General features: G+C 29.9%; 1 protein-coding gene across 1 annotated transcript in view; it reads left to right on the top strand.

Moving 5' to 3' along the window:
* The window catches only part of LOC129105586 (protein kinase C-binding protein NELL1-like), a 261,850-nt gene that overhangs the window by 224,810 nt on the left and 14,535 nt on the right, over positions 1 to 22,505 (top strand). Inside the window, exon 17 of the mRNA XM_054616705.1 lies at positions 21,187 to 21,327. Coding sequence (XP_054472680.1) covers positions 21,187 to 21,327 — 141 coding nt within the window. The remainder of the gene's footprint in view (positions 1 to 21,186; positions 21,328 to 22,505) is intronic.

Raw genomic sequence — 22,505 nt, 5'->3', positions numbered from 1 at the left:
AGTATAGTATGTTGAAAAAAAGTCATAGTATAGTATGAAAAAAGTCATGAAAAAAGTCATAGTATAGTATGTCGAAAAAAGTCATGAAAAAAGTCATAGTATAGTATGTCGAAAAAAGTCATAGTATAGCATGTTGAAAAAAAGTCATAGTATAGTATGTCGAAAAAAGTCATGAAAAAAGTCATAGTATAGTATGTCGAAAAAAGTCATAGTATAGCATGTTGAAAAAAGTCATAGTATAGTATGTGAAAAAAGTCATAAAATAGTATAGTATAGTATGTCGAAAAAAGTCATAGTATAGTATGTCGAAAAAAGTCATAGTATAGTATGTCGAAAAAAGTCATGAAAAAAGTCATAGTATAGTATGTCGAAAAAAGTCATAGTATAGTATGTTGAAAAAAGTCATAGTATAGTATGAAAAAAGTCATAGTATAGTATGTCGAAAAAAGTCATAGTATAGCATGTTGAAAAAAGTCATAGTATAGTATGTCGAAAAAAGTCATAGTATAGTATGTCGAAAAAAATCATAGTATAGCATGTTGAATAAAAGTCATAGTATAGTATGTCGAAAAAAGTCATGAAAAAAGTCATAGTATAGTATGTTGAAAACAGTCATAGTATAGTATGTCGAAAAAAGTCATAGTATAGTATGTCGAAAAAAATCATAGTATAGCATGTTGAAAAAAGTCATAGTATAGTATGTCGAAAAAAGTCATGAAAAAGTCATAGTATAGTATGTCGAAAAAAGTCATAGTATAGTATGTCGAAAAAAAGTCATAGTATAGTATGTCGAAAAAAGTCATAAAAAAGTCATAGTATAGTATGTCGAAAAAAGTCATAGTATAGTATGTCGAAAAAAGTCATAGTATAGTATGTCGAAAAAAGTCATGAAAAAAGTCATAGTATAGTATGTCGAAAAAAGTCATAGTATAGTATGTGAAAAAAGTCATAGTATAGTATGTTGAAAAAAGTCATAGAATAAAAAAGTCATAGTATAGTATGTCGAAAAAAGTCATGAAAAAAGTCATAGTATAGTATGTCGAAAAAAGTCATAGTATAGCATGTTGAAAAAAGTCATAGTATAGTATGTCGAAAAAAGTCATGAAAAAAGTCATAGTATAGTATGTCGAAAAAAGTCATAGTATAGCATGTTGAAAAAAAGTCATAGTATAGTATGTCGAAAAAAGTCATGAAAAAAGTCATAGTATAGTATGTCGATAAAAGTCATAGTATAGTATGTCGAAAAAAGTCATAGTATAGTATGTCGAAAAAAGTCATGAAAAAAGTCATAGTATAGTATGTCGAAAAAAGTCATAGTATAGTATGTCGAAAAAAGTCATGAAAAAAGTCATAGTATAGTATGTCGAAAAAAGTCATAGTATAGCATGTTGAAAAAAAGTCATAGTATAGTATGTCGAAAAAAGTCATAGTATAGTATGTCGAAAAAAGTCATAGTATAGCATGTTGAAAAAAGTCATAGTATAGTATGTCGAAAAAAGTCATGAAAAAAGTCATAGTATAGTATGTCGATAAAAGTCATAGTATAGTATGTCGATAAAAGTCATAGTATAGTATGTCGAAAAAAGTCATGAAAAAAGTCATAGTATAGTATGTCGAAAAAAGTCATAGTATAGTATGTCGGAAAAAGTCATAGTATAGTATGTCGAAAAAAGTCATAGTATAGTATGTCGAAAAAAGTCATGAAAAAAGTCATAGTATAGTATGTCGAAAAAAAAAAAGTCATAGTATAGTATGTCGAAAAAAGTCATAGTATAGTATGTCGAAAAAAGTCATGAAAAAAGTCATAGTATAGTATGTCGAAAAAAGTCATAGTATAGTATGTCGAAAAAAGTCATAGTATAGCATGTTGAAAAAAGTCATAGTATAGTATGTCGAAAAAAGTCATGAAAAAAGTCATAGTATAGTATGTCGAAAAAAGTCATAGTATAGCATGTTGAAAAAAGTCATAGTATAGTATGTCGAAAAAAAAAGTCATGAAAAAAGTCATAGTATAGTATGTCGATAAAAGTCATAGTATAGTATGTCGATAAAAGTCATAGTATAGTATGTCGAAAAAAGTCATGAAAAAAGTCATAGTATAGTATGTCGAAAAAAGTCATAGTATAGTATGTCGAAAAAAGTCATAGTATAGTATGTCGAAAAAAGTCATGAAAAAAGTCATAGTATAGTATGTCGAAAAAAGTCATAGTATAGCATGTTGAAAAAAGTCATAGTATAGTATGTTGAAAAAAGTCATAGTATAGTATGTCGAAAAAAGTCATAGTATAGCATGTTGAATGAAAGTCATAGTATAGTATGTCGAAAAAAGTCATGAAAAAAGTCATAGTATAGCATGTTGAAAAAAAGTCATAGTATAGTATTTCGAAAAAAAAAGTCATAGTATAGTATGTCGAAAAAAATCATAGTATAGCATGTTGAATAAAAGTCATAGTATAGTATGTCGAAAAAAGTCATGAAAAAAGTCATAGTATAGTATGTCGAAAAAAGTCATAGTATAGTATGTCGAAAAAAGTCATAGTATAGTATGTCGAAAAAAGTCATGAAAAAAGTCATAGTATAGTATGTCGAAAAAAGTCATAGTATAGTATGTCGAAAAAGTCATAGTATAGTATGAAAAAAGTCATAGTATAGTATGTCGAAAAAAGTCATAGTATAGTATGTCGAAAAAAGTCATGAAAAAAGTCATAGTATAGTATGTCGAAAAAAGTCATAGTATAGTATGTCGAAAAAAGTCATAGTATAGTATGTCGAAAAAAGTCATGAAAAAAGTCATAGTATAGTATGTCGAAAAAAGTCATGAAAAAAGTCATAGTATAGTATGTCGAAAAAAGTCATAGTATAGCATGTTGAAAAAAAGTCATAGTATAGTATGTCGAAAAAAGTCATGAAAAAAGTCATAGTATAGTATGTCGAAAAAAGTCATAGTATAGCATGTTGAAAAAAAGTCATAGTATAGTATGTCGAAAAAAGTCATGAAAAAAGTCATAGTATAGTATGTCGATAAAAGTCATAGTATAGTATGTCGAAAAAAGTCATGAAAAAAGTCATAGTATAGTATGTCGAAAAAAGTCATAGTATAGTATGTCGAAAAAAGTCATGAAAAAAGTCATAGTATAGTATGTCGAAAAAAGTCATAGTATAGCATGTTGAAAAAAAGTCATAGTATAGTATGTCGAAAAAAGTCATAGTATAGTATGTCGAAAAAAATCATAGTATAGCATGTTGAAAAAAAGTCATAGTATAGTATGTCGAAAAAAGTCATGAAAAAAGTCATAGTATAGTATGTCGATAAAAGTCATAGTATAGTATGTCGATAAAAGTCATAGTATAGTATGTCGAAAAAAGTCATGAAAAAAGTCATAGTATAGTATGTCGAAAAAAGTCATAGTATAGTATGTCGGAAAAAAGTCATAGTATAGTATGTCGAAAAAAGTCATAGTATAGTATGTCGAAAAAAGTCATGAAAAAAGTCATAGTATAGTATGTCGAAAAAAGTCATAGTATAGTATGTCGAAAAAAGTCATAGTATAGTATGTCGAAAAAAAGTCATGAAAAAAGTCATAGTATAGTATGTCGAAAAAAGTCATAGTATAGTATGTCGAAAAAAGTCATAGTATAGCATGTTGAAAAAAGTCATGAAAAAAGTCATAGTATAGTATGTCGAAAAAAGTCATAGTATAGCATGTTGAAAAAAAGTCATAGTATAGTATGTCGAAAAAAGTCATGAAAAAAGTCATAGTATAGTATGTCGATAAAAGTCATAGTATAGTATGTCGATAAAAGTCATAGTATAGTATGTCGAAAAAAGTCATGAAAAAAGTCATAGTATAGTATGTCGAAAAAAGTCATAGTATAGTATGTCGAAAAAAGTCATAGTATAGTATGTCGAAAAAAGTCATAGTATAGTATGTCGAAAAAAGTCATGAAAAAAGTCATAGTATAGTATGTCGAAAAAAGTCATAGTATAGCATGTTGAAAAAAAGTCATAGTATAGTATGTCGAAAAAAGTCATAGTATAGTATGTCGAAAAAAATCATAGTATAGCATGTTGAATGAAAGTCATAGTATAGTATGTCGAAAAAAGTCATGAAAAAAGTCATAGTATAGTATGTCGATAAAAGTCATAGTATAGTATGTCGATAAAAGTCATAGTATAGTATGTCGAAAAAAGTCATGAAAAAAGTCATAGTATAGTATGTCGAAAAAAGTCATAGTATAGTATGTCGAAAAAAAGTCATAGTATAGTATGTCGATAAAAGTCATAGTATAGTATGTCGAAAAAAGTCATGAAAAAAGTCATAGTATAGTATGTCGAAAAAAGTCATAGTATAGTATGTCGAAAAAAGTCATAGTATAGTATGTCGAAAAAAGTCATGAAAAAAGTCATAGTATAGTATGTCGAAAAAAGTCATAGTATAGTATGTCGAAAAAAGTCATAGTATAGTATGTCGAAAAAAGTCATGAAAAAGTCATAGTATAGTATGTCGAAAAAAGTCATAGTATAGTATGTCGAAAAAAGTCATGAAAAAAGTCATAGTATAGTATGTCGATAAAAGTCATAGTATAGTATGTCGATAAAGAGTCATAGTATAGTATGTCGAAAAAAGTCATGAAAAAAGTCATAGTATAGTATGTCGAAAAAAGTCATAGTATAGTATGTCGAAAAAAGTCATAGTATAGTATGTCGAAAAAAGTCATAGTATAGCATGTTGAAAAAAAGTCATAGTATAGTATGTCGAAAAAAGTCATGAAAAAAGTCATAGTATAGTATGTCGATAAAAGTCATAGTATAGTATGTCGATAAAAGTCATAGTATAGTATGTCGAAAAAAGTCATGAAAAAAGTCATAGTATAGTATGTCGAAAAAAGTCATGAAAAAAGTCATAGTATAGTATGTCGAAAAAAGTCATAGTATAGCATGTTGAAAAAAAGTCATAGTATAGTATGTCGAAAAAACTCATAGTATAGTATGTCGAAAAAAATCATAGTATAGCATGTTGAATGAAAGTCATAGTATAGTATGTCGAAAAAAAGTATAACTTTTATGAAAAAAAAGTATACTATGAGTTTTCATGAAAAAAGTATAGTATATGAAAAATTCATAGTATAGTATGTCGAAAAAAGTCATAGTATAGCATGTTGAAAAAAAGTCATAGTATAGTATGTCGAAAAAAGTCATAGTATAGTATGTCGAAAAAAATCATAGTATAGCATGTTGAAAAAAAGTCATAGTATAGTATGTCGAAAAAAGTCATGAAAAAAGTCATAGTATAGTATGTCGATAAAAGTCATAGTATAGTATGTCGATAAAAGTCATAGTATATTATGTCGAAAAAAGTCATGAAAAAAGTCATAGTATAGTATGTCGAAAAAAGTCATAGTATAGTATGTCGAAAAAAGTCATAGTATAGTATGTCGAAAAAAGTCATGAAAAAAGTCATAGTATAGTATGTCGAAAAAAAAAGTCATAGTATAGTATGTCGAAAAAAGTCATGAAAAAAGTCATAGTATAGTATGTCGAAAAAAGTCATAGTATAGCATGTTGAAAAAAAGTCATAGTATAGTATGTCGAAAAAAGTCATGAAAAAAGTCATAGTATAGTATGTCGAAAAAAGTCATAGTATAGCATGTTGAATAAAAGTCATAGTATAGTATGTCGAAAAAAGTCATGAAAAAAGTCATAGTATAGTATGTCGAAAAAGTCATAGTATAGTATGTATGTCATAGTATAGTATCGAAAAAAGTCATAGTATAGTATGTCGAAAAAAATCATAGTATAGCATGTTGAAAAAGTCATAGTATAGTATGTCGATAAAAGTCATGAAAAAAGTCATAGTATAGTATGTTGATAAAAGTCATAGTATAGTATGTCGAAAAAAGTCATAGTATAGCATGTTGAAAAAAAGTCATAGTATAGTATGTCGAAAAAAGTCATGAAAAAAGTCATAGTATAGTATGTCGAAAAAAGTCATAGTATAGTATGTCAAAAAAAAAAGTCATAGTATAGTATGTCGAAAAAAGTCATGAAAAAAGTCATAGTATAGTATGTCGAAAAAAGTCATAGTATAGTATGTCGAAAAAAGTCATGAAAAAAGTCATAGTATAGTATGTCGAAAAAAGTCATAGTATAGCATGTTGAAAAAAGTCATAGTATAGTATGTCGAAAAAAGTCATGAAAAAAGTCATAGTATAGTATGTCGAAAAAAGTCATAGTATAGCATGTTGAAAAAAGTCATAGTATAGTATGTCGAAAAAAGTCATGAAAAAAGTCATAGTATAGTATGTCGATAAAAGTCATAGTATAGTATGTCGATAAAAGTCATAGTATAGTATGTCGAAAAAAGTCATGAAAAAAGTCATAGTATAGTATGTCGAAAAAAGTCATAGTATAGTATGTCGAAAAAAGTCATAGTATAGTATGTCGAAAAAAGTCATAGTATAGCATGTTGAAAAAAAGTCATAGTATAGTATGTCGAAAAAAGTCATAGTATAGTATGTCGATAAAAGTCATAGTATAGTATGTCGAAAAAAGTCATGAAAAAAGTCATAGTATAGTATGTCGAAAAAAGTCATAGTATAGTATGTCGAAAAAAGTCATAGTATAGTATGTCGAAAAAAGTCATAGTATAGCATGTTGAAAAAAGTCATAGTATAGTATGTCGAAAAAAGTCATGAAAAAAGTCATAGTATAGTATGTCGAAAAAAGTCATGAAAAAAGTCATAGTATAGTATGTCGAAAAAAGTCATAGTATAGCATGTTGAAAAAAGTCATAGTATAGTATGTCGAAAAAAGTCATAGTATAGTATGTCGAAAAAAATCATAGTATAGCATGTTGAATGAAAGTCATAGTATAGTATGTCGAAAAAAGTCATAGTATAGTATGTCGAAAAAAATCATAGTATAGCATGTTGAATAAAAGTCATAGTATAGTATGTCGAAAAAAGTCATGAAAAAAGTCATAGTATAGTATGTCGATAAAAGTCATAGTATAGTATGTCGATAAAAGTCATAGTATATATAGTATGTATAAAAAGTCATGAAAAAAGTCATAGTATAGTATGTCGAAAAAAGTCATAGTATAGTATGTCGAAAAAAGTCATAAAAAAAGTCATAGTATAGTATGTCGAAAAAAGTCATAGTATAGTATGTCGAAAAAAGTCATGAAAAAAGTCATAGTATAGTATGTCGAAAAAAGTCATAGTATAGCATGTTGAAAAAAAGTCATAGTATAGTATGTCGAAAAAAGTCATGAAAAAAGTCATAGTATAGTATGTCGAAAAAAGTCATAGTATAGCATGTTGAAAAAAGTCATAGTATAGTATGTCGAAAAAAGTCATGAAAAAAGTCATAGTATAGTATGTCGATAAAAGTCATAGTATAGTATGTCGATAAAAGTCATAGTATAGTATGTCGAAAAAAGTCATAGTATAGTATGTCGAAAAAAGTCATAGTATAGCATGTTGAATGAAAGTCATAGTATAGTATGTCGAAAAAAGTCATGAAAAAAGTCATAGTATAGTATGTCGAAAAAAGTCATAGTATAGTATGTCGAAAAAAGTCATAGTATAGCATGTTGAAAAAAAGTCATAGTATAGTATGTCGAAAAAAGTCATGAAAAAAGTCATAGTATAGTATGTCGAAAAAAGTCATAGTATAGCATGTTGAAAAAAAGTCATAGTATAGTATGTCGAAAAAAGTCATAGTATAGTATGTCAAAAAAGTCATAGTATAGCATGTTGAATGAAAGTCATAGTATAGTATGTCGAAAAAGTCATGAAAAAAGTAATAGTATAGTATGTTGAAAAAAAGTCATAGTATAGCATGTTGAAAAAAAGTCATAGTATAGCATGTCGAAAAAAGTCATAGTATAGTATGTCGAAAAAAATCATAGTATAGCATGTTGAATGAAAGTCATAGTATAGTATGTCGAAAAAAGTCATGAAAAAAGTCATAGTATAGTATGTCGAAAAAAGTCATAGTATAGTATGTTGATAAAATAAAAGTCATAGTATAGTATGTCGAAAAAAGTGATGAAAAAAGTCATAGTATAGTATGTCGAAAAAAGTCAAAGTATAGTTTGTCGAAAAAAGTCATAGTATAGTATGTCGAAAAAGTCATGAAAAAAGTAATAGTATAGCATGTTGAAAAAAGTCATAGTATAGCATGTCGAAAAAAATGAAAAAAGTAATAGTATAGTATGTCGAAAAAATGAAAAAAGTCATAGTATAGTAAAAAAGTCATAGTATAGTATGTTGAAAAAAAGTCATAGTATAGTATGTCGAAAAAAGTCATAGTATAGCATGTTGAAAAAAGTCATAGTAAAAAGTCATAATAGTCATGAAAAAAGTCATAGTATAGTATGTCGAAAAAAGTCATAGTATAGTATGTCGAAAAAAGTCATAGTATAGTATGTTGAAAACAGTCATAGTATAGTATGTCGTAAAAAAAAAAGTCATAGTATAGTATGTCGAAAAAAGTCATAGTATAGTATGTTGAAAAAAGTCATAGTATAGTATCGAAAAAAGTCATGAAAAAGTCATAGTATAGTATGTCGAAAAAAGTCATAGTATAGCATGTTGTTAAAAGTCAAAAAAGTCATAGTATAGTATGTCGAAAAAAGTCATGAAAAAAGTCATAGTATAGTATGTCGATAAAAGTCATAGTATAGTATGTCGAAAAAAGTCATAGTATAGTATGTCGAAAAAAGTCATGAAAAAAGTCATAGTATAGTATGTCGAAAAAAGTCATAGTATAGTATGTTGAAAACAGTCATAGTATAGTATGTCGAAAAAAGTCATGAAAAAAGTCATAGTATAGTATGTCGAAAAAGTCATAGTATAGTATGTCGATAAAAGTCATAGTATAGTATGTCGAAAAAAGTCATGAAAAAAGTCATAGTATAGTATCGAAAAAAGTCATAGTATAGTATGTCGAAAAAAGTCATAGTATAGTATGTCGAAAAAAGTCATAGTATAGTATGTCGAAAAAAGTCATAGTATAGTATGTTGAAAAAAGTCATAGTATAGTCGAAAAATGTTGAAAAAAGTCATAGTATAGTATGTCGAAAAAAGTCATAGTATAGTAAAAAAGTCATAGTATAGTATGTCGAAAAAGTTGAAAAAAGTCATAGTATAGCATGTCGAAAAAAGTCATAGTATAGTATGTTGAAAAAAGTCATAGTATAGTATGTCGAAAAAAGTCATAGTATAGTATGTCGAAAAAAGTCATAGTATAGCATGTTGAATAAAAGTCATAGTATAGTATGTCGAAAAAAGTCATGAAAAAAGTCATAGTATAGTATGTTGAAAAAAGTCATAGTATAGTATGTCGAAAAAAGTCATAGTATAGTATGTTGAAAAAAAGTCATAGTATAGTATGTCGAAAAATGAAAAAAGTCATAGTATAGTATGTCGAAAAAAGTCATAGTATAGCATGTTGAATAAAAGTCATAGTATAGTATGTCGAAAAAAGTCATGAAAAAAGTCATAGTATAGTATGTCGAAAAAAGTCATAGTATAGTATGTTGAAAAAAGTCATAGTATAGTATGTCGAAAAAAGTCATAGTATAGCATGTTGAAAAAAAGTCATAGTATAGCATGTTGAATAAAAGTCATAGTATAGTATGTCGAAAAAAGTCATGAAAAAAGTCATAGTATAGTATGTCGATAAAAGTCATAGTATAGTATGTTGAAAAAGTCATAGTATAGTATGTCAAAAAAAGTCATGAAAAAAGTCATAGTATAGTATGTCGAAAAAAGTCATAGTATAGCATGTTGAAAAAAAAGTCATAGTATAGTATGTCGAAAAAAGTCATGAAAAAAGTCATAGTATAGTATGTCGAAAAAAGTCATAGTATAGTATGTTGAAAAAAGTCATAGTATAGTATGTCGAAAAAAGTCATAGTATAAAAAAGTCATAGTATAGTATGTCGAAAAAAGTCATAGTATAGTATGTTGAAAAAAGTCATAGTATAGTATGTCATGAAAAAAGTCATAGTATAGTATGTCGAAAAAAGTCATAGTATAGCATGTTGAAAAAAGTCATAGTATAGTATGTCAAAGTCATAGTATAGTATGTCGAAAAAAAAGTCATAGTATAGTATGTCGAAAAAAAGTCAAAAAAAGTCATAGTATAGTATGTCGAAAAAAGTCATAGTATAGTATGTCGAAAAAAGTCATAGTATAGTATGTCGAAAAAGTCATAGTATAGTATGTTGAAAAAAAGTCATAGTATAGTATGTCGAAAAAAGTCATGAAAAAAGTCATAGTATAGTATGTCGAAAAAGTCATAGTATAGCATGTTGAAAAAAGTCATAGTATAGTATCGAAAAAAGTCATGAAAAAAGTCATAGTATAGTATGTCGAAAAAGTCATAGTATAGTATGTTGAAAAAAAGTCATAGTATAGTATGTCGAAAAAAGTCATAGTATAGTATGTCGAAAAAAAGTCATAGTATAGTATGTTGAAGAAAAGTCATAGTATAGTATGTCGAAAAAAAGTCATAGTATAGCATGTCGAATAAAAGTCATAGTATAGTATGTCGAAAAAAGTCATAGTATCAGTATGTCGAAAATAGTATGTCGATAAAAGTCATAGTATAGTATGTCGAAAAAAGTCATAGTATAGTATGTCGAAAAAAAGTCATAGTATAGTATGTCGAAAAAAAGTCATAGTATGTCGAAAAAGTCATAGTATAGTATGTCGAAAAAAGTCATAGTATAGTATGTCGAAAAAAGTCATGAAAAAAGTCATAGTATAGTATGTCGAAAAAAGTCATAGTATAGCATGTCGAAAAAAGTCATAGTATAGTATGTCGAAAAATGTCATGAAAAAAGTCATAGTATAGTATGTCGGGAAAAAAAAGTCATAGTATAGCATGTTGAAAAAAAGTCATAGTATAGTATGTCGAAAAAAGTCATAGTATAGTATGTCGAAAAAAATCATAGTATAGCATGTTGAATAAAAGTCATAGTATAGTATGTCGAAAAAAGTCATGAAAAAAGTCATAGTATAGTATGTCGATAAAAGTCATAGTATAGTATGTCGAAAAAAGTCATAGTATAGTATGTCAAAAAAGGTCGAAAAAAGTCATAGTATAGTATGTCGAAAAAAGTCATAGTATAGCATGTTGAAAAAAAGTCATAGTATAGTATGTCGAAAAAAGTCATGAAAAAAGTCATAGTATAGTATGTCGAAAAAAGTCATAGTATAGTATGTCGAAAAAAAGTCATAGTATAGTATGTCGAAAAAAGTCATGAAAAAAGTCATAGTATAGTATGTCGAAAAAAGTCATAGTATAGTATGTCGATAAAAGTCATAGTATAGTATGAAAAAAAGTCATAGTATAGTATGTCGAAAAAAGTCATAGTATAGCAAAAAGTCATAGTATAGTATGTCGAAAAAAGTCATAGTATAGTATGTCGAAAAAAGTCATAGTATAGTATGTCGAAAAAAGTCATGAAAAAAGTCATAGTATAGTATGTCGAAAAAAGTCATAGTATAGTATGTCGAAAAAAGTCATAGTATAGTATGTCGAAAAAAAGTCATAGTATAGCATGTTGAAAAAAGTCATAGTATAGTATGTCGAAAAAAAAGTCATGAAAAAAGTCATAGTATAGTATGTCGAAAAAGTCATAGTATAGTATGTTGAAAAAAAGTCATAGTATAGTATGTCGAAAAAGTCATAGTATAGTATGTATGTCGAAAAAAGTCATAGTATAGTATGTTGAAAAAAGTCATAGTATAGTATGTCGAAAAAAGTCATAGAAAAAAGTCATAGTATAGTATGTCGAAAAAAGTCATAGTATAGTATGTCGAAAAAAGTCATAGTATAGTATGTGAAAAAAGTCATAGTATAGTATGTCGAAAAAAGTCATGAAAAAAAAGTATAGCATGTTGAAAAAAGTCATAGTATAGTATGTTGAAAAAAGTCATAGTATAGTATGTTGAAAAAAAGTCATAGTATAGTATGTCGAAAAAAGTCATAGTATAGTATGTCGAAAAAAGTCATAGTATAGCATGTTGAAAAAAAGTCATAGTATAGTATGTCGAAAAAAAAAGTATATGAAAAAAGTCATAGTATAGTATGTCGAAAAAAGTCATAGTATAGTATGTCGAAAAAAGTCATAGTATAGTATGTCGAAAAAAGTCATAGTATAGTATGTATGAAAAAAAGTCATGAAAAAAGTCATAGTATAGTATGTCGAAAAAGTCATAGTATAGCATGTTGAAAAAAAGTCATAGTATAGTATGTCGAAAAAAAAGTCATGAAAAAAGTCATAGTATAGTATGTCGAAAAAAGTCATAGTATAGCATGTTGAAAAAAAGTCATAGTATAGTATGTCGAAAAAAGTCATAGTATAGTATGTCGAAAAAAATCATAGTATAGCATGTTGAATAAAAGTCATAGTATAGTATGTTGAAAAAAGTCATGAAAAAAGTCATAGTATAGTATGTCGAAAAAGTCATAGTATAGTATGTCGAAAAAAGTCATAGTATAGTATGAAAAAAGTCATGAAAAAAGTCATAGTATAGTATGTCGAAAAAAGTCATAGTATAGTATGTTGAAAAAAGTCATAGTATAGTATGTCGAAAAAAAGTCATGAAAAAAGTCATAGTATAGTATGTCGAAAAAAGTCATAGTATAGTATGTCGAAAAAAGTCATAGTATAGTATGTCGAAAAAAGTCATGAAAAAAGTCATAGTATAGTATGTCGAAAAAAGTCATAGTATAGTATGTCGAAAAAAAAGTCATAGTATAGTATGTTGAAAAAAAGTCATAGTATAGTATGTCGAAAAAAGTCATGTATAGTAAAAAAGTCATAGTATAGTATGTCGAAAAAAGTCATAGTATAGTATGTTGAAAAAAGTCATGAAAAAAGTCATAGTATAGTATGTCGAAAAAAGTCATAGTATAGCATGTTGAATAAAAGTCATAGTATAGTATGTCGAAAAAAGTCATGAAAAAAGTCATAGTATAGTATGTCGAAAAAAGTCATAGTATAGTATGTCGAAAAAAGTCATAGTATAGTATGTCGAAAAAAGTCATAGTATAGTATGTCGAAAAAAGTCATGAAAAAAGTCATAGTATAGTATGTCGAAAAAAGTCATAGTATAGCATGTTGAAAAAAAGTCATAGTATAGTATGTCGAAAAAAGTCATGAAAAAAGTCATAGTATAGTATGTCGAAAAAAGTCATAGTATAGTATGTTGAAAAAAGTCATAGTATAGTATGTCGAAAAAAGTCATAGTATGTAAAAAGTCATAGTATAGTATGTCGAAAAAAGTCATAGTATAGTATGTCGAAAAAAAGTCATAGTATAGTATGTCGAAAAAAGTCATAGTATAAAGTCATAGTGAAAAAAGTCATAGTATAGTATGTCGAAAAAAAAAAGTCATAGTATAGTATGTTGAAAAAAGTCATAGTATAGTATGTCGAAAAAAGTCAGAAAAAGTCATAGTATAGTATGTCGAAAAAAGTCATAGTATAGCATGTTGAAAAAAGTCATAGTATAGTATGTCGAAAAAAGTCATGAAAAAAGTCATAGTATAGTATGTCGAAAAAAGTCATAGTATAGCATGTTGAAAAAAAGTCATAGTATAGTATGTCGAAAAAAGTCATAGTATAGTATGTCAAAAAAAAAAAAGTCATAGTATAGCATGTTGAATAAAAGTCATAGTATAGTATGTCGAAAAAAGTCATGAAAAAAGTCATAGTATAGTATGTCGATAAAAGTCATCGTATAGTATGTCGAAAAAAGTCATAGTATAGTATGTCGAAAAAAGTCATGAAAAAAGTCATAGTATAGTATGTTGAAAAAAGTCATAGTATAGTATGTCGAAAAAAGTCATAGTATAGTATGTTGAAAAAAGTCATAGTATAGTATGTCGTCATGAAAAAAGTCATAATAGTATGTCGAAAAAAGTCATAGTATAGTATGTTGAAAAAAGTCATAGTATAGTATGTGAAAAAAAGTCATAGTATAGTATAGTATGTCATGAAAAAAGTCATAGTATAGTATGTCGAAAAAAAGTCATAGTATAGTATGTCGAAAAAAGTCATAGTATAGTATGTCGAAAAAAAGTCATAGTATAGCATGTTGAATAAAAGTCATAGTATAGTATGTCGAAAAAAGTCATGAAAAAAGTCATAGTATAGTATGTCGATAAAAGTCATCGTATAGTATGTCGAAAAAAGTCATAGTATAGTATGTCGAAAAAAGTCATGTATAAAAAAGTCATAGTATAGTAAAAAAGTCATAGTATAGTATGTCGAAAAAAAGTCATAGTATAGCATGTTGAAAAAAAGTCATAGTATAGTATGTCGAAAAAAAGTCATGAAAAAAGTCATAGTATAGTATGTCGAATAAAAGTCATAGTATAGTATGTCGAAAAAAGTCATGAAAAAAGTCATAGTATAGTATGTCGAAAAAAGTCATAGTATAGTATGTCGAAAAAAGTCATAGTATAGTATGTTGAAAAAAGTCATAGTATAGTATGTCGAAAAAAGTCATAGTCATAGTATGTCGAAAAAAGTCATAGTATAGCATGTTGAATAAAAGTCATAGTATAGTATGTCAAAAAAAGTCATGAAAAAAGTCATAGTATAGTATGTCGAAAAAGTCATAGTATAGCATGTTGAAAAAAAGTCATAGTATAGTATGTTGAAAAAAGTCATAGTATAGTATGTCGAAAAAATCATAGTATAGCATGTTGAAAAAAGTCATAGTATAGTATGTCATGAAAAAAGTCATAGTATAGTATGTCGAAAAAAGTCATAGTATAGTATGTTGAAAAAAGTCATAGTATAGTATGTGAAAAAAGTCATAGTATAGTATGTCGAAAAAAAGTCATAGTATAGCATGTTGAATAAAAGTCATAGTATAGTATGTCGAAAAAATAGTATAGTATGTCGAAAAAAGTCAAAAAAAGTCATAGTATAGTATGTCGAAAAAGTCATAGTATAGTATGTTGAAAAAAGTCATAGTATAGAAAAAAGTCATAGTATAGTATGTTGAATAAAAGTCATAGTATAGTATGTCGAAAAAAGTGATGAAAAAAGTCATAGTATAGTATGTCGAAAAAGTCATAGTATAGTATGTTGAAAAAAGTCATAGTATAGTATGTCGAAAAAAGTCATGCAAAAAAGTCATAGTATAGTATGTCGAAAAAAGTCATGAAAAAAGTCATAGTATAGTATGTCGAAAAAAGTCATAGTATAGTATGTCGAAAAAAGTCATAGTATAGTATGTCGAAAAAAGTCATGAAAAAAAGTCATAGTATAGTATGTCGAAAAAAGTCATAGTATAGTATGTCGAAAAAAGTCATAGTATAGTATGTCGAAAAAAGTCATGAAAAAAGTCATAGTATAGTATGTCGAAAAAAGTCATCGTCTAGCATGTCGAAAAAAGTCATAGTATAGTATGTCGAAAAAAGTCATAGTATAGTATGTCGAAAAAAGTCATAGTATAGTATGTTGAAAAAAGTCATGAAAAAAGTCATAGTATAGTATGTCGAAAAAAGTCATAGTATAGCATCAGTATAAAAAAGTAATAAAAAAAGTCATAGTATAGTATGTCGAAAAAAGTCATGAAAAAAGTCATAGTATAGTATGTCGAAAAAAGTCATAGTATAGTATGTCGAAAAAAAGTCATGAAAAAAGTCATAGTATAGTATGTCGAAAAAAGTCATAGTATATAGTATGTCAAAAAAAATCATAGGATAGCATGTTGAAAAAAGAAATAAAAAAGTCATAGTATAGCATGTCGAAAAAGTCATAAAAAGTCATAGTATAGTAGGTCAAAAAAAGTCTTAGAATAACATGTCGAAAAAAATCACAAAAAAAGTCTTAGAATAACATGTCGAAAAAATGTAATTAAAAGTCATAGTATAGCATGACAAAAAAAAGTCAAAGTACAGCATGTCGAAAAAAAGTCATGAAAAAAAAAAAAGTCATAGTATGCATGACAAAAAAAGTCATAGTATAGTATGTCGAAAAAAGTCATGAAAAAGTATAGTCATGAAAAAAGTCATGAAAAAAGTCATAGTATAGCATGTCAAAAAAAAAGTCTTAGAATAGCATGTTGAAAGAATTAATTGTATAGTACGTTGAAAAAAAGTTTTAGAATAGCATGTCAGAAAATTTTTAATAAAAAGTCATCGTCTAGCATGTCGAAAAAAGTAATAAAAAGTCATTATAGTATGTCAAAAAAGTCATAAAATGTCATACTATAGTATGTTGAAAGATTTCAGGAAAATTATTATAGTATAGTGTATCAATAGTTCATGAAATATTCATATAATATATAATATATATCATGAAAAAATGTCATCGTATAGTATGTTGAAAAGTGTCATGAAAATAAGTCATGGTATTCAATTCAATTTATTTGTATAGCCTTAAATCACAAATCACAAATTTGCCTCAGAGGGCTTTACAATCTGTACAGCATACAACATCCTCTGTCCTTTCACATCAGAACAGGAAAACTCTCCCCCCAAAAAACTAAACAGGGGAGTAAAGGAAGAAGCTTAATGGAGAGCAACAGAGGATAGCCATACGTGCAATAGATGTCATGTGTACAGAATGAACAACATAATAGGTTTACAATACAGTCAATGCATATGATAAAAATGATTAATACAATAAGAGTAGTAAGCATATTTATTCACAAAGTTACAATAATGAAAAGACAAACCCTAAATGAGTAATATGTCACATAAGCATGAACAGATGTTTGCAGCAAAAAAACTAATCCACCATCAAGGGAAGAGAGAAGTAGCTCAGTGGGAGGGTGGTGAGCTTTGATATGAGGATTGACAGAGGGTCCAGGCTTAGGTCATGAAGATTACAGGGTTACAATGTTCATTTAATGTCATTGTACAACAACGCACAGTACAGCAAAGCGAAAAGCAGTTTGAAGAAACTGTGACCTTTTAACGACATAGTATTCTATAACATTTTTATGGAATCCTGTATCGCAACCTTTTTTGACAATTTAATAATATACTATGACTTTTTAATTACATACTTCTCTATGACTTTTCATGACATTTTATTGATATACTATGACTTTTTATGACATACCATGCTACCAGACTGTGGCGTAGTGGAGAGCAGGGTAGTTCTCCAATCAGAGGGCCGGCGGTTCGATACCCGGGTTCGGCAGTCGACCCCAAGTTGCTCCTGGCAGTCAACCCCAAGTTGCTCCTGAAGGATTTGCCATCGGTGTGGACTGGATGTTGCATGAATGTTAGTTAGAGTCTGATGGGCAGGTGGCACCTTGCATGATAGCCTGTCATCAGTTTGTGAATGGGTGAATGATATGTAATGATATGTAATATAAGCTTTGAGCTACTGATTATAAGTCGCTTTGGATAAAAGCATCTGCTAAATTGACAACATACTCTACAATTATGACTTTTCATGACATCCTATCCTACTATGACATTTTGGTAATATACTATACTATGATATTTTTATGACATTTATATGAAATACAAAACTATGACTTTTGTATTACAAACTACACTATGACTTTATTAACTTATTTTCCATGACATACTTTAATTTGTCCATTTCAATTACCTTTTAAAACATACTATTCAAAATAGTCACAATAACAAAAAGCACAAAAGTGGAAGTGAGCTATCAGTCAGTTAGCATACCTGGATGTGTGACGCAAATGCAGAAAGCAAAACAAAACAAAAGCTTTCTTAAACTATGACTTTTATACATTTTCATGGAAAACTATACTATAATTTTTTTTCACATTTAAATGGCATACTATAGTATTACTTTTTATGACATACTACACTAGGCAGGACTGTAGTACTCAAGTCCAGTCTCATACCACTTTCATGAAGTTGTGTACTTTTTGACTCTGAATTGTATTTTTCTTGGACTTGGCTTGTCTTTGTTGAGAATCGGCTATTGGTCAAGTTGTACCTGGCTGCTGACTTAGGATCAGATGTACAGAACTTTGCCCGATTTAACCAACAGTGTTTCCCCCATCTGCAATCAACTGGGCGCACACCTAAAAGATAAAGTATTAGTTACTCCAGTAAAACTCGAGTTCTATGAGTGCAGAAATGTGACAAGATTATGATTTTGAGTTTATAAATAACAAGACAAAGAAGAGCCAACAAGCAAAGGACACAGGGACTCCTACTGGAGTGCAGGGGTCATCACACTTTATCATGACTTTCATGATGTATTATATATGACTCTTTTTAATATTTTTTTATGACAAACTATATCATTACTAATTTAAGACATACTATGTTATGACTTTACTTATGACATACTATTATACATTTTTTATTACATTTATGACATGCTTTACTATGACTTTTCATTACATTCATATGACATACTATATTATGACTTTTTGGTATAGTATGAATTTTTATAACTTGTTAAAGACAAATTTCCCCGCTGTGGGACTAACAAAGAATCATCTTACCTCATCTTATCTTATCTTACATGCTATACTATACATTATTAATGTATTTTTTTTATACTTTGACTTTTCATGACATTCATGTGACATACTATACTATGACTTGTTATGACATTTCAATGATATACATGGCATACTCTACGATGACATTTTAATGACATACTATACTACTACTACTACTCTGTACTATACTATGTTGAGTACAGAGTCAAAACATTGAAACACGTCACTTTCCTCTGTAAAAATACCACAAAGCCAGACATAGATGAAACAGGGAGAGACAGGTAAATCTTATTTTACAGACAACACAATTAGCATTTCCCTAAGATGATGAAAGAACAAACGCAGAACCTCCTACGCCTAAATGTAATTAAAGTGGTGGCATTTTGTTGTAGCAGTGTAAAACATCTTATTCAGAATTAAGTCACATAAATTGTGGATACATATGTAGGACGCAGGGCAGAATTATTGTTATTATGAAGGCTGGGAGCACTGACGCCTGTTGTCTGTGCACAATAGATGTTCCAACTGGGTGTGATTTCTTGTCTTCCTTACAAAACTCTCTCCGCATGAAAATAACAACTTTATTTATTCAAAACAGGGAAGTGTTTTGCATGAGACTCAATACTGAAGGTAAAGAATTGGGAGTCTCAATACATGTGTAAGTAGAGAGTCTGTATATCAGCAAATTCAAAATGAAAGAATGGATGAATCAATAAACAAATCTTATTTTATTTTCATCGAATCATTGTTCCATGATCCTAATTTGCACATAGCGTTGTGCATTATTTGCAGTGACAGCAACTAATTTGAATAGTTGCAACTACAACAATATACAATATACGTTATGTATAAGAGTTGACGACAGCTGTTGCCGCCGCAGTGACCAAATGGCTGCTGTGATCTTTTGCAGGGTTGAATAAAGTCAGTGTTTGCACAGAACCCTGACAGCTTTGTAATCGTAAATGTCAAATGAATATAATATGAATATTATAAAAAAATATAATTATTTTGGCAAGTGTGTCATTTTCTGTTCATTGTGATTCTTATTTTATTTACAGTACAAAAGTAATAGTAAAAGTAAAAAAATATTAAAAGACAGGAAGCAGGACATCTGGAGCTTTGCCACATATTCCGATGAACACGATTGGCTGTGTTTGTGGATGGGAGGCCAAAGAGACTCCCATGCACTCGCACTAGACTGCTCTTTTGTTGAAGGGTTAGCTGCTCTCAGCCACCAGCTGACTCTCATCTTAGTATGTTTCAGTGGGATGTCAGAGGAGGAATCTTTCGGTATAGCTCTGACCGGATCTCTGACCTGAGAGGCTGAGTGAGGGCAGCCCTGTCAGCTGCCACGTCTTATTACCAACAGCACACCAGGCTAACGACGCAAACACAACACACACTGCTCTCTTTTATCTGTGGAGAGATAAATGTATGTGTGTGTGTGTGTGTGTGTGTGTGTGTGTGTGTGTGTGTGTGTGTGTGTGTGTGTGTGTGAGTGGGGTCTTAAGAAAGGGCCAAAGGTATTAACTGTGACTTTTACTGTTGCATAAGAAAAATGTTAAAGGCACAAGATCAGAAGGCAAGTTTGTTTCTTTGTATTTTATAGATGGAGAAACCGTAGTTATGTTGATTCCATATTTAAATTGCTCTTGTGTCATATATATATATATATATACAGAAATACAGTGTGTGTTGGGGACAATTGCAGTGTGGTGGGTTTATTTAGTAGTTTATTGCCATAGTGTGGCATTTTTCATCTACAAGGCAATTCAAAGAGCTTACTATAAGACATTAAAAAAGCAATACTCCAATATGCCTTTTTTATCCGCAACGTTTTCAACTGTCGCCCTAAGTCTGAAATTTGTTTTCAAGGAAGATGTCACAGACTAAATTATACTCTACAAACTGACGAAACTCCACATGTTCACTTATACAAACCCTCTTAGAATCCATTACACAATATGAGCAATGCTTGCTGGTCAGGCTACAAACTACTGCACTTTTTCTTGTTGATTTGCTTTTAAATTGTCGGGGCATTCCCCTTCAGCGACCCACATGAGAAATACACATAAAACGTAACGAGCAGTCCCTCGCCACCTTTCCCCCGTTTGCTACGGTTCGCATTTAGGTGATTGAAGTTGTGATTGAAGGTCACGCTTTAACCATCAGGGTGTGTGTGCACAGGTCGGGACTCACAGCCAGAAGCGATTGAGCTGCAGAACCCACGACATACATATTGAATGAGAGAGATTTACTCCACCGAGAAGGAGCGAAGACTGTAACGCCCTCTGGGTCGGGCATGTGTATGCACGCTGCAACACCAGAAAACAAAGCAAGCCTGAGAAACAAAACAGCATAACGAGCGTGGAGAACAAATAGAGAAGTGCAAAAAGGAAATATCTCTGCTGCCAAATGGTGTGATTTCTAAAAGACGTTGATCCCCGCTGTGGCAGACAGACAGGCTGCACAGATGTCGGCTGTTTTAATGTGGGCAGCCGCCGACCCGGCTCTGCTGCTCGGGTGGCCGTTTGCTCTGATAGGATCAACCTCCACTGTTGTAACCAGCACAGATCATAGAACACGCAACACAAGGAAAATAAAGAAGAAACAAATGAGCTGAAGTCTTAGGTTTAGGTTTTGTTGCTAGGAAAATAATCAAGACCCATGCTGATGCTACTGTGTGTGTTTGTGCCCTCAGATATTGACGAGTGTGCAGAGGGCCTGATTGAGTGCCACAACCACTCCCGCTGTGTCAACCTGCCCGGCTGGTACCACTGTGAATGCAGGAGTGGTTTCCATGACAATGGCTCCTACCTGCTCGATGGGAGCTCCTGCATTGGTGAGCATACATTGTATTGGAAAACTTCTTTATCACTGCTTGAAATACCAGCCCCTCATGATCACACTTCCTATTCATCCCTCTTTGAAAATCCAGCATGTAGACACGAGCTCAGACTGTGTCGTAACGTATGGGTGCATGTGCTCTAACGCGCCATCCGGCAGGCGTACGACGAGGCTAATCAGAGGTCTTCTCACCCTCACAGCTCGAGCTCTAAAGATGCGCTGTGAAACCCACAAATGCAACCCTTACAGAAATATTCATGAGAAACACACATCAGTTTTGTACGGCTATTAGATTCTGTGTAATGTTGCCCCTCCCACGTGCTCGCCCACAAAGCGTGAAAAGACCTAAATAGAGAAACATTAAAACAGTGTTGATGATGCATAGAGCAAGAAAGTACGAGGTTAGTCCTCACTGTACGAACAATTATTAACCAGCTTACCTCTGCTCTTTGTATATGACACATTCAACTTGCTTAATAATTTGCAATATTTTCACGGTTTGTTGGCATTATACGATGCCATTGAATTTTACCAGCTTCAACATTTTTCACTGCCTCGTTTTTATCTCAGACACAACTTAAAGTCATGCATTTAAAATGTTATATAAGTTACAAAAGTTCAGATGTACTTTAATGCATAAAGCAGAGTGGCCCATTTCAGAATAATGTGTATGATAGCATGGGTACATAATTATTGATGCATTCATTTGTACATCATTTCAATACTACAGTTGATGAATGTGGGGCTAATGTTACTTTATACACTCCTGGGTAGCGTTTGAATTACCCCCGTCTTAATCAGTGGTGGAAGAAGTACTCAGATAATTTACTGAAGTAAAAGTATCAATACCACACTGTAAAAACACTGTTACAAAACTCCTATGCTCAAAATTCTATTTGAGTAAAAGTACAAAAGTATTACCAGCAAATTCATGAGTCCTCGTTATACAAAATCGCCCCTTTCAGAGAGTTTTGATTATAAAACCTTCAGCCCTGAAATATGATTTTCTTTACTCATGCACACAAGATAATAAGTTATGTTGTTTATTTTGGGGGGACTTAAGGGACTCTACCATGGATGTGGGCTTTTAAGCCATAACAATACATCATATAGTATATAAGCTGATGACTTATGAGCTGATTTTTTTTTTTGTTTAATTCAAAGTAACTACAG

This window comes from Anoplopoma fimbria, chromosome 2, assembly GCF_027596085.1.
Source record: "Anoplopoma fimbria isolate UVic2021 breed Golden Eagle Sablefish chromosome 2, Afim_UVic_2022, whole genome shotgun sequence".
Lineage (NCBI taxonomy): Eukaryota > Metazoa > Chordata > Actinopteri > Perciformes > Anoplopomatidae > Anoplopoma > Anoplopoma fimbria.
The sequence above is the reverse complement of the archived record's forward strand: the minus strand, read 5'-3'. Positions and strand labels throughout refer to the sequence as shown.